Raw genomic sequence first — 11,482 nt, forward strand, 5'->3', positions numbered from 1 at the left:
TTTTAAGCTATATTGTAGTTAGACATTTCGGACAGGACTACAACTACCAGAACTCCAAACGGCACAGTTGTTTGTAACTTCCGTGTTATACGTGCTTGAGTTCCCCGCCTTTTGAGTATGCAGCAGTGTCCTCGGGACGTCGCCTTAACAACAATATCACTGACGTTTGTTAATTTGACGCTGTACAACGGTTTTCTGAGAGACTTTATCTGAACATGTAGCTAACTACTCACTAATATACCCTTCAAATTAACCGACAGGCCGTCATGTTGCTGCCGTCCGACGTCGCTCGGCTTGTTTTGGGTAAGTCAGGTCGGTCGTGGCAAAGCTGTGAGTTAGCTGTAGCATTAGCCAACAATAAACTGTAAACACGGCGGCTTAAAGCTTACAGTCCTTAACTGTTAGATAGACATCAGTCTGCGATAAACCTTTTCCAGCTAACAGTATAGATTCACAATTTTTCAAGTCTGTCTTAATACAACAGTCAGGAGCCCAAATGAAAACTGAAAGAGATTTTCTTTTTTTGCTGTAATCATTCCTGCTGTTCATACTGACCATAAGAGGATCCCTTCTTAATGCACTTATAATGCAAGTGATGGGGGACAAAATCCACAGCTTGCTTATGTGCAAAGATGTATACAAGTTTACCTGAGGCTAATATGAAGCTTGAGCCCAAATGAGTCAAATCAAGTAGATATCGTTCAATTTTACAGTCTTTTTAGCGCCAAAGTTCCTCTTTTTCGTCACTATTTTTCCACCACAGCTCAGCAGGGAAACACAAAGTGGGATTTTGATGATACAAAGGCTGTAAACGTGGCAGAACTTGATATGACTTACTCAGACTGCTGAAGCCTCATATAAGCTTCAGATCAACTTTTAAATGCATTTTTGCACAAAATGACTGCGTGGACACACTGTTGATTTTGTCCCCCATCATTTATATTGAAAGCACATTTGAAGGGGATCTTTTAACAGCCAGTATGAGCAGGAGGAATGATTACATCAAAGAAAACCTCATTCAGTGGATACTTGATTGTTGTTTTAAGACAACAGACTATCATTTAATGTCCTTCACCAGGGTATCTCCAAGAAGAGGGACTGTCTGACACAAGCCAAGCATTCATTCATGAGAGCCCAAACCTGAAAGAGTATGCCGAGCACACCACAGGAGATGGGACGATTCCTGCTTGTGTTTTTGTAAGTTCCTGTGAGAAGCCCTATTAAACACTGTTCAGTGAATGTTATGTGCTTAAAGGTACACATTGCATGTATGATTTATTGTTTTTTTTCTCCCCACACTGTTGCAGTCTGTCTTTGGGAAGGGCCTAACAACTATCTTAAATGAGTATGTGGCTGCCAAAACAAAAGGTGAGATAACCTGACATCGTCCTCATTACTAAATTTACCATTTATAATATACACATGTTCATGTGTCATGCTTGCGTTGTTGATATTTTCTCATTATTTTCAACAGAGTCTTGTCATGAAGTACCCGCCATGATGACCTCGCTGTGGAAAAAGCTGGATTTTACACTCAACCAAATCAAGTAATTAGCTTCATATTTAATTGAAATTACTCAAACTGGTTTAAATTAAACCTGACAGTGACTGCTTTTTTATGCAAAGCTAGCTTTCAGTCAACTCTTCATCACAGATCACTGTTACATTACTTTTTATGTTTTGTATCTCTCATCAGGTCATTGCAGAATTCGCCAGCTATATCAGCATGTCAAAGTAGTAAGTCTGTTACAAGTTTATTCAGTTAGAAAAGGGGTTTTCAAGTATAAATATTTTGTTGCTTCCATGCATTCAAATCCTTTGTCTTTTAACTGCCAAATGCTGAAAGATTTGCCCCCATCCATGAATATTTTGTACTTTTGAATAAAATTTTTTTTCTTACAACTGTTTGTATGGCAATACAGCTGAAAGCACCAAGTACTTGTAGAGTCTGTTAGGATGATGTATTGATGTTCAGCTGTACATATTGGAAAAAAATCAGACTAGCTGAAAAATTGCTTCCCTCTTCAGAAGCTTATTGTGATTATGGGGCTGTTGAATAAAGCATTGAATATTGTAGCATTTAGCATCAGCATATAAACCCCAACCAACACAAGTAAATTCTCAATATGTGGTTAATACATTTAGCTTCATCCATTCTTGACACAGTAGTCAAAAAATGATTGTAGATATAAACAGAAATATAACTTTGAAATATCACTTGGATTGTCAGATATCTGTGTTTGCTGAGGGTTTATATTTAGGCTGTCTTTAATTTACCAACTTGTGTCCTTTACAGCTCGTTCACGCATTGGAGTGGCAAACATGGCTAGACAACGAATCTTGACCCTGCCTTCATCTGGCAGTGTCGTCTGCTCCACAGTCTCTGAAACAGGCTCCATCATCAGCCCTGTGCACACCTCACACAGCATGCTTGGCCACTCTACTCCTGTGAGCTTCACTGGTCCGCACACCAGAGTACTTCTTGGCAGTGGCACACACCCGCAGATCCATGATGGCAGCCGAATACTAAATTCGCCCAGTCAGTATCATAAAACATACTGTAGCTATATATATACACACACATTTATAATGTAGTTGAGGTGGCAGTTTTGTAGGTTGTGGTGATTGTCCTTAGTTTTTAGTTGCTCTTCTATAAAGGGTTAAATTATTTCTCTAAATAAATATTCACTTTTTTTTGACATTCTTAGCAGTAGTCATTTCCCTACTGTGATGATGTAACATTGCTGATTTAACACAGAAGAAATATTGATATTTTCTTTGACTAAAGGTCTGTTTTATGAACACGGATTAACAATCCAAGCAGCTAATCATTTATAGGTTGATGACTTGAGAGATTTTCCTTGTATCAGTTTATTGTATTTTTGCATCACAAGAGGTCATGAACCAAAACAAAAGCTTTTGTATAATGTGTGAAATAATGTGTCCTTTACAGGGGATTCACCCATGCAGATAATAGTTTCAGAACATCGGATAAATCCAGGCCCGATGTCTCCTGGACGACGGAAATGGTAAGGATGACTGTTGTTACAGTTACAGTCATTGATACCTGCACATTATTCAGACAGCACTGAAGAATGTCCTAGTAACCCACAACATTGGAAAAATAACTTTTTTGGGTCACTAGCTAAGAAGTGCAAAGCTATGGGTAGTGTTGTATGTTGGAATATCATAAAACACAAAAACAATACACAAAAAAATGGTAAATTCACATGATTAGAGATGTTGTTGCTATTCAGCTTTCGACCATGATGCACATTTTGAAACACAGGTGTAACCAAAAACAATTACAATTTCTGGATGTCATTTAAGTGTAGTCCTTTTTCAGGACAGACATTTTGATGTGTAATTGCAGGAAAAGCACATAAATAATATTAATGATGACTCTGTTTAATTCAGGTGTGCCAATGCCATGACAGTTAGTCAGCATGCATAATAAGAGATTTGTGGAAATGGCACACCTAAATGAAAAGGAGTCATAATTGTTGTATTTAGTTGCACCTGTGATTTTACTGCAATCACTGTTTAACCTGGCCTGGTTTAAAAAATCCAGATAAAAGCAGACATTTTGACTTGTTACAAGTACAGGTGTTACTAATAATCTTAAAGTAAAGATGGCTCAGTTTTATTTACGTGTCCCAGTAAGTTGTGACAGTGTGACTGCATGCACAAAAAGCAGCAACAGAATTCAGCCATTAAGTTTATTCTTTTCATACTGTGACATGTCAAAATATCTTCTGTGAAAAAGACTTATGTTATTATCACCTTACAGTTTGTAAATTAATAAAAATAAGACTTGTGAATCTTAATGTTTTGTTTTGTTTCACGTTATGAGAGGTGTTTTTATTGCTGTGTCCAACTTAATAATCTTTTCTGCTGCCTTTGGGGACACTACCAGGAAGAGGACTGGTGCTCCGAGTGGGTCCAGTGGACCTGGCAGATCCTCCGTGACTGTCAGTAACCTCGGCGCAGAACCGCAGCCTGAAGAGGTCATTGATGAGAACTTCCCTGTAAATAAATCTCAAATTAAGTGATTAAGTAATCATTAATGTCTCTTTGTTTGGTTCTCCTTAACATTGGTAACTTTTGTAACATTTGTTGGGCATCTTAAGTAGATGTTTTAGTTTGAGTTCAGAATGTTATAATGCTACACACAAAGAGCAATAAAGCTGTTAGACAGGACTTTAAAAGTATTTAAACTTGTTTTCAGCTCTGATTTTGGAGGGGTAAAAGAAATTAGTATTCATCTTTTTTAGATTCATGAGTTGTATATTTTTTTCACATTAAATGTGTGTCTTCACAGCAACTTGTTATACAAAATGCACGTGACAAGATTTTGGGAGACAGATCATTACAAGAGAAGCTTGCTGAAAACATAAACAAAATCCTTGCCAAGTAAGTGTTGCATTGAAACGCCCTCATTGCTTTTATGTTAGGTTTGTTGAGATTGGTGACTTCTGATTTTGTCAGTGGTATTAAAAGTTGCAGCATTATAACATAGCTGGACTTCTTCCCTGTTTCATCTTTAATCTCAGTGAGCCAACCCCCCAAACATCAAAGGCCCCGTCAAGTACAGTGGAAGCAGACCAGTCTATAGATGAAATCCTAGGATTACAGGTGCTGATATACTTAACTACTGAATATCTATAAATTTATAGTCTTTCTTTAAAAATATTCATCATTAACATTTGCCATAAGCACTCATTCACATTTAACCTATTTTCCTGTGTGTTATGTTTTCCTGACCCATGTCCTCTTACACAGGGGGAAATACATATGAGTGACGATGCCATCCATGACATTTTGGAGCAAACAGAGTCTGACCCAGCTTTCCAGGCCCTCTTTGACCTCTTCGATTACAGTAACTATTACTTACAGTGTTTTTAAAAAGCAGTCACTGTTGTGCAGAGTTCTTCTTAATCTATCACAGTTCTTTTCAGTCTACCATGTGTGATGGCATAGTTGAACAGATTTTTTATGTGTGTTTGCAGATAAAACCAAATTCACTGATGGAGAACCAGGAGATGGAGATATTAGCAGTAGCCCAGAGGAGAGTGATACTGCTGGACCGTCATCTACAGTCATACCCCTTCAGAGTGATCCAGGTATTTATTCAATTTAAAGTGGGCTCTCCTTTAAATACATTGACAATAGTTTGGGTACACTTAGATTTAGATTGTTCATTGTGTGGATTTGTGACAAAGTCAAAATTGTTACACCCTCACTGAAGACAGAGCTTTCTGAAATACACAAGTAGAGACAGAGAAATCATCGAATCTTTAATGTTATTTTGCAGGTACTACACACAGAGATGCTAATGCTTCAGATACGACACCCATCACAGCGAAGACGAGAGGTGTACAAGAGCGCAAGACCAGAAAGTCAACCGCGCCCATCTTGTTAAAGAAAACAGTTCTTGGCCCCAGCGGTAGAGCATCCAGAATCGAGAAAAGTTCGGCCAAATTATTAGTGAGTCATGCAGAGCACCGAGGTGTCTTATCTGGTGCAGCGGGCTTGAACAGAAAAGAAAAAGGCTCACTCTTCGATAGCAGTGTTGGAGTAACACCAATGGATATTGATGAACCGTTGAATACGCCTCCCCCTCCGTCAGACAGCATGGCCCCTCAGGAGGCACTCGAGCCTGCCACAAAAGACAGTTTCCCCACCTCAACAGCACTCAGTGTATCAACCACAGATACCTCATCGAGAGCTACTTCTGCAACAGATACAGCATCAACCTCTAATGGAAACAAAAGACAGGACAGTAAACAAGCACAAGGATCGAAAGAGGGACCTGCTACAGCCCTGTCTTCAGTTCTGAGTAGTCAGCCTACTTTTGTGTCTTCTGTACAAGTTGAACCAAACAACACTCCAACAATGACTGCTGACCATATGTCTCTTTCAAGCAGTGGAGGAGAAACTCAACCAGTATCTATTCTCTCTTTAACACCTGAATTTGCCTCCTCCACATTTACAGGTGCCACAGTTACAGCTGCATTTAACTTGCCCTCATCAGCTTCCACTGCTGCACCTTTTGCAGCAACACTTGGTATACCCACATCTGCTTCTACCTCTTCAACTCTTACAGCAACACCTGCCTCATCCACACATACTTCACCTCCATCCTCCTCCTCCTGTGTCCCAGTCACTGCAGCATCTGATCCAGTGATCACCAACCATAGTGCTCCAAGCAAGGCTGCAGGTGATTCCAGTAATATAGTTTCTTTAAAGATCATCATTAGTGATAACCAGGATGAAAATTCTGCCACTGACACAGCCTTGAATCAGGCAGTTCCTAGTATTTCTGGGGACAAGATACCTACGATCTACCTTTCCTCTCCAGCTAAATCCCCCAGATGCCCTGGCACACCAAAAGCCAACTTGGACGAGACTGCACAGGCAGTTAGTGGCTTACAAAGCTCTGAGGCACAGGCTAATCCTCTCAGCAGCAGTAAGGCTGGGGCAGTAGTTGCGTCTCCATTGACAGGGACTTCACAAGCCCAGCAAAGCTACATAATTCAACTACCCCTGGACGCCACTAACCCTACCCTCCAAGGAGCCACTGCCAGCTATTTCCTTGTGACTGAACCCCCGACTAATGATGCTCAAGCCAGACAGGTGCTAGTGCCTGCTGGTGTCTCAAAGGGACAGCCTTTTCACACAAGCAGCCAGTATGGTGTGACCACACCGAATCGCTCTAAAGGCTACCCTACTGGTAAGAGACAACAGGCGACAACAGTGGGTCATTGTAATAGACATTGATCTCACTCTAGTATCACTGGCTGTGCTATTGTAACTGTGACTGTTGATGTAAATTTTGTTATGTAAATTTTGTTATTTTTGTATGGGTTTGTGGTGTTCTTAAGCTCACTTTGCTCTAAACTCACTGTCGAGGGGCCGTTTTTCCCCTTCATGCAATATAGGCTTGATAAAATACAAAGTGCTGCTTTTGCCCCAATTGTAAACAGGTGATAATCCGAAGTACTCTACCTTGAAGTTGTCCACCATGTGTGTTGACATGAACATGTAGTTTTGCCGTTTGCAGTGGGGAAAAAAATCTAAATATTGAAACCTTTTAGTCATTATTGCCTGACATTGACCAGTCAGGTCAGGTTATATCGATAGACAAAATGAATAATTCTTTATGGTTTATCTCTTGCAACTGGTACAATACAATGTATTGAGGTAAACATAAGCATGCAGTAAATGAAAATTTCATTCGACCTCCCCAAACTAACATTTCAAGGACATTTTTATTGCATCTCCATTGTTGCATTTCTGTTGACAAATTACAGAAACACTAAATCTATTTATTTTGTATTTGCAAGACTGAACAATGACATTTTCAAGAGTGGAAGTAGTGCATGTATTTCCCTTTACTTACAGACAGTGCTACTTTATCAATTCTAAATAAATAAATGTAAAATGTTGAAGGCAATAACATTCAAACACATTTTTAACATTAGCAAAAAACATTACCTTTGGGCAACAGATGCCCACCAGGTTTATACGTGATGCACTTTGGAGCTGCGTACTTCCCCTATCGTGTGTTGTCCCTGTCTTTCTTGTCCGTTGCCTACAATCTGTCAAGCCTATTACTTCTATCTTTAATAATATTGGTATTATTACAAAAACAAATGTGGTGTTCTTTACTTGCAGGGTCACCACTCATCTTACCATCACCCATTAAGCCCATGATGCTTCCTGTGTCTGTTATGGGGCAGAACACTCTGTCGAAGGTCCAAATGGTGTCCAATCAGGTAACATAACTTAATCTGCAGTTCGTAAGTTGGGAGTCAAAAGGTATCGCCATTGTCAGCAGGAGAATAGAACAATCATCCCTAATCATTCTGGTGACCCTCCAACCTTTTATCCACCATTCTGCCCCTCGGAGGAAATATCTCTTTGACCAACATTTTTTTTTTTGTATTTTTGTATCTTGGAGTCTAACAGGCTGCTTTCAATTAATTTTACTGAGCACGTTCATGCTCTCTTAAGGATAACCCCATTTCTGTTTTTGGACTACTTTGTGAGCTTGCTTCTACGGCCACCCTCAGTTCAAATTGTCACCTTTATGAATTTTGGTTCCCAAAGCGCTAATAAATATTGTTGTATTTACAGCTTGTTGCAATACCAAAACCAGTGTCGGTACAGCAGCCTGAAACTGTCAAGCCCAAACCTTCCACAGTGGCAGTCAAACAGTCTACAGCTGGTGGTAAGTTAACTTGGAGCAATGCTCCCTGCCTGCTAGAGGTATTTGATGCTTAAAATGGCTGAAACCTTCTCAAACGTATCCTTGACTTATGTTACCAAATGGTTTCTAAGTGTTAGTCTATTTAATAGTTATTTCTCTGACTTAATTTCTCTTAATTCCAGGTGCTGAGCAAAATCTTGTTGGTAAGGTGATTCAACCCTTGTCGGCAGAAAACACAGGCCAGCAGACTTTGCTAAGGGGCGCCAGTCCTAGTCATAGGAGAATTTTATGTTTTGAGTCTTCTGCAGAAGTTCAACTACAGGCTGCTAAAACAACAAGGAACACCACACCCCCAGCTGTAAATACATCCACATCACAATCTGTCACACAGACTGAAAAAGATACTTCAGAGACGGGCCCTAGAACAAAGCCTACTATCCTGGGTGGTAACAAGCCCAAAAGGAGGGTCCAGACTGTCCGATGCTCAGCAGATCCTCAGACTGGAGTAGGGTTGGTAAAAGAGACAGAAAAGTCCATGCTTCCACAACAGCAACACAAAGATCCTACGAAAAAGAACTCTTGCAAACAAGATCATAACATCCATAACCAAGAACCTGATACTGCAACAACCAGCAGGGTTGATGCCTCAAAGCCTGAGTCTTTGAAAAAGTCAGAATCAGGAAGGAGATCAAAATCTATCGACAGGAAACACAATCATGATAAGAATAATGATGAAGCAAAATCTAAGGATTCTCATAGCTCTAGGTCATCGTCCTCTGATTCTGCACTGAAATCAGGAAGTAGTAAAGACAAAGATGAGAGCAGCAGGAAAGAACCTGCAGAAAAAGGTCCTGCTAAATCACGTGAGGGGCGTACAGAGAAGAGGACTCCCTCTCAGGAGATGCCAAATGTGATGGCTAACAAGGAAAATGAAATGAAGGGTAGCTTACAAGAGCAACAACAGTCAACACCTTCCTCCTCAGCACCAAGAGACTTTAGCCCTTCAGCTGTCACCCAGACTGCATCCAATCCCCAGTCTAAGGCTGCAAAAGCTCCCTCAAAGACCAGCTCTCTGGCCAAACAGGCAGCCGAGATGCTGCAGGGCATTCAGGGGCTCAACTCTCCTTCTACCCCAGTTAAGAGACCAGGAGTCAGTGGTACAGACCTTACTCTTCCTCGGACCCCGGCGACAGGCCGGAACCAGGAGGAGTCCATTGACTGTTCCAGGACTCCTTCCCGACAGAAAATGGGTAAAGATGGAGAGGGAACACCCAAGAATACCATGCCTCCCAACACCCCAGATGTCCCCAGCTGCAGCCCTGCCAGTGAGGCTGGCAGTGAAAACTGCATTAATATGGCTGCTCACACACTAATGATCCTCTCACGTGCTGCCATTGCCAGGACAGGCACTCCACTAAAGGACAGTTTGCGTCAGGAGGGAGTAAGTGAAAAGTCTCCCACAAGCTCAAAGAACTCTAAGAAGCGCAAGCAGTCTTCTCCCACAGCCAGCCCTCCTTCAAAGAAGGACTCAAAACAGTCCCCTGGCAAGAAGAAAGACCGGGTGAGTCAGGTATTTGCTATTCATTAGATGTGTTTAAAATGCTTTAAAGGTTTCTTAAAAGGTCCCTGTTTTGAATGGCTCTGCTTCAGCTGCAGGCTTTTTTCAGATGCACTTCGTCTCTAAGATTACTTGCCGGTCTAGCTGACATCATCAGCAAACATTACTAACTCCCACAACTCTACAAAGACTACCAACATGCACTAACTCTTGATGTCTTTAGTACTTTAGTTTGATATCATGGCATGTGAACATGGTAATGTTCTAAGGCTAAAGCACAGCCATAGCTTAGCTGATATAGCAGCTAAAGCCTACAGAGGACAGCTGAACCTGGCTAAGTTTAACTGAATTTCATCTATGTTGTAACCTGACAACTACAGCTCAGACTGAACATTGAGCTGAGTCAGTGATTGGAAAGACTAAATTGCCTGTAGGTGTGTCTGTGTGCCTGTGTTAGCCAATAGACAACCAAACAGCCCAGTCCCCCCCTCAATAGAGAATCAGCAGTTTAGAGAATGAATGATTTAGGTCACATTGCTTTTCTTTTGGCGCCACCCTCAGGCCAAACCTCACACTTGTCTAACAATAGTAAGGAACTCGGAATAGTGGCGGTGACCTCTAATTTACATCCATTCAGTTTTGTGTTCTGTTGTACAATTAGCATTATAACCAGATGGGGGCACTAGAATAGCTGTATAGTTTGTCATGTATGTGGGAATTTGATCAGCCTTTTGCTATCAGTCCAATTCATTGAACTCGTTAGTGAAGTTGTTATGCATGTCTAATGAACAATTCAATTAAATGAAAAGGAAAATTTGATGTCTTTTTGCTTTTTTTCTGCATGTAATTCTGATTCTTTGTTTAAATTCTGCAGGAAAAGAAGAAACTTATAGATTGCTTTCCCCATGACTTGGACGTGGATAAGTTCCTCTCTTCACTTCACTACGATGAGTAAAACCGGACACACCAACAGGAAAGGATTACCATATCACTACCTGCTTAAGTTACTATCCAGGAATAAAAACAAGCCATCTGCTAAACTGGTGCCTATGATTCCTATTAGTAACCTAGTCTGAGCCCTTATAAGCTCTAATATCTCCTTCAGCCAATGAGGGACTTTGATTCGTCTGACTAGTTTACAGTGTGGGTGATACGGATAAAATCCTGTTGGATGCAGCAGCAGTAGGACAACCATGGCAATTTCTTCCTTTTTCATCCTCATGCTCACTTCTGTTTTAATCATTGTTTTGTACTACAACATATTTAGTACAGATTTGTATTTGAGCACTTTGACATAACGGGTGGATGTTGATAAAATGGGTGACTCAAAGCATTTCCTTGGTCAATATTTGACTCCACTTTGATGAATCCAGCTAACTGTAATTTTAGTAACTGAATTAAGAGCTCTCAATATTGTATTTTAGGCAGAAACGTGTATAGTTTCACTTCTTGTTGTTTTGTTTTGGTAGAATCAGACATACTCAGCGTGAAAATGGCTGTAACTGTTCAAATTTGCCTACACAGGCTTCATTCAATGTTGTAATAAAACAAAGAAACAGTCTTGAGTGTTTTTTTCCTCAGTTTACACACATTGGCCCAGTTCCAGTGTAAAAATCTGAACCTACAGAGGCTTTATTTAGCATCACATGCGCTCTCCAAAAATGTGTGAATGGTGGAGGATGTTTGAGCCCAATATGTTGTATATGGAGTGA

The 11,482-nt window shown here is 40.5% G+C and overlaps 1 protein-coding gene across 2 annotated transcripts; it reads left to right on the forward strand.

Annotated features, from left to right (window-relative positions):
* The first annotated feature begins 86 nt into the window (after nucleotides 1–86).
* Nucleotides 87–11,330, forward strand: npat (nuclear protein, ataxia-telangiectasia locus). 2 transcript variants are annotated; one of them, XM_067594391.1, is made up of 17 exons: nucleotides 87–303; nucleotides 1,079–1,197; nucleotides 1,308–1,368; nucleotides 1,475–1,547; nucleotides 1,697–1,737; nucleotides 2,297–2,539; nucleotides 2,954–3,029; nucleotides 3,917–4,028; nucleotides 4,322–4,413; nucleotides 4,554–4,635; nucleotides 4,783–4,879; nucleotides 5,010–5,123; nucleotides 5,315–6,733; nucleotides 7,678–7,778; nucleotides 8,140–8,233; nucleotides 8,395–9,773; nucleotides 10,645–11,330. In XM_067594391.1, exons 1-17 carry the CDS (start codon nucleotides 267–269, stop codon nucleotides 10,723–10,725), a joined length of 4,221 nt encoding a protein of 1,406 aa, XP_067450492.1. In that variant the 5' UTR covers nucleotides 87–266; the 3' UTR covers nucleotides 10,726–11,330. The 2 variants fall into 2 exon arrangements, with proteins under 2 accessions (XP_067450492.1, XP_067450493.1); XM_067594392.1 differs by having other exon boundaries at nucleotides 3,917–4,007.
* Nucleotides 11,331–11,482: the final 152 nt, after the last annotated feature.

The sequence above is a fragment of the Thunnus thynnus genome, chromosome 7 (assembly GCF_963924715.1).
Source record: "Thunnus thynnus chromosome 7, fThuThy2.1, whole genome shotgun sequence".
NCBI lineage: Eukaryota > Metazoa > Chordata > Actinopteri > Scombriformes > Scombridae > Thunnus > Thunnus thynnus.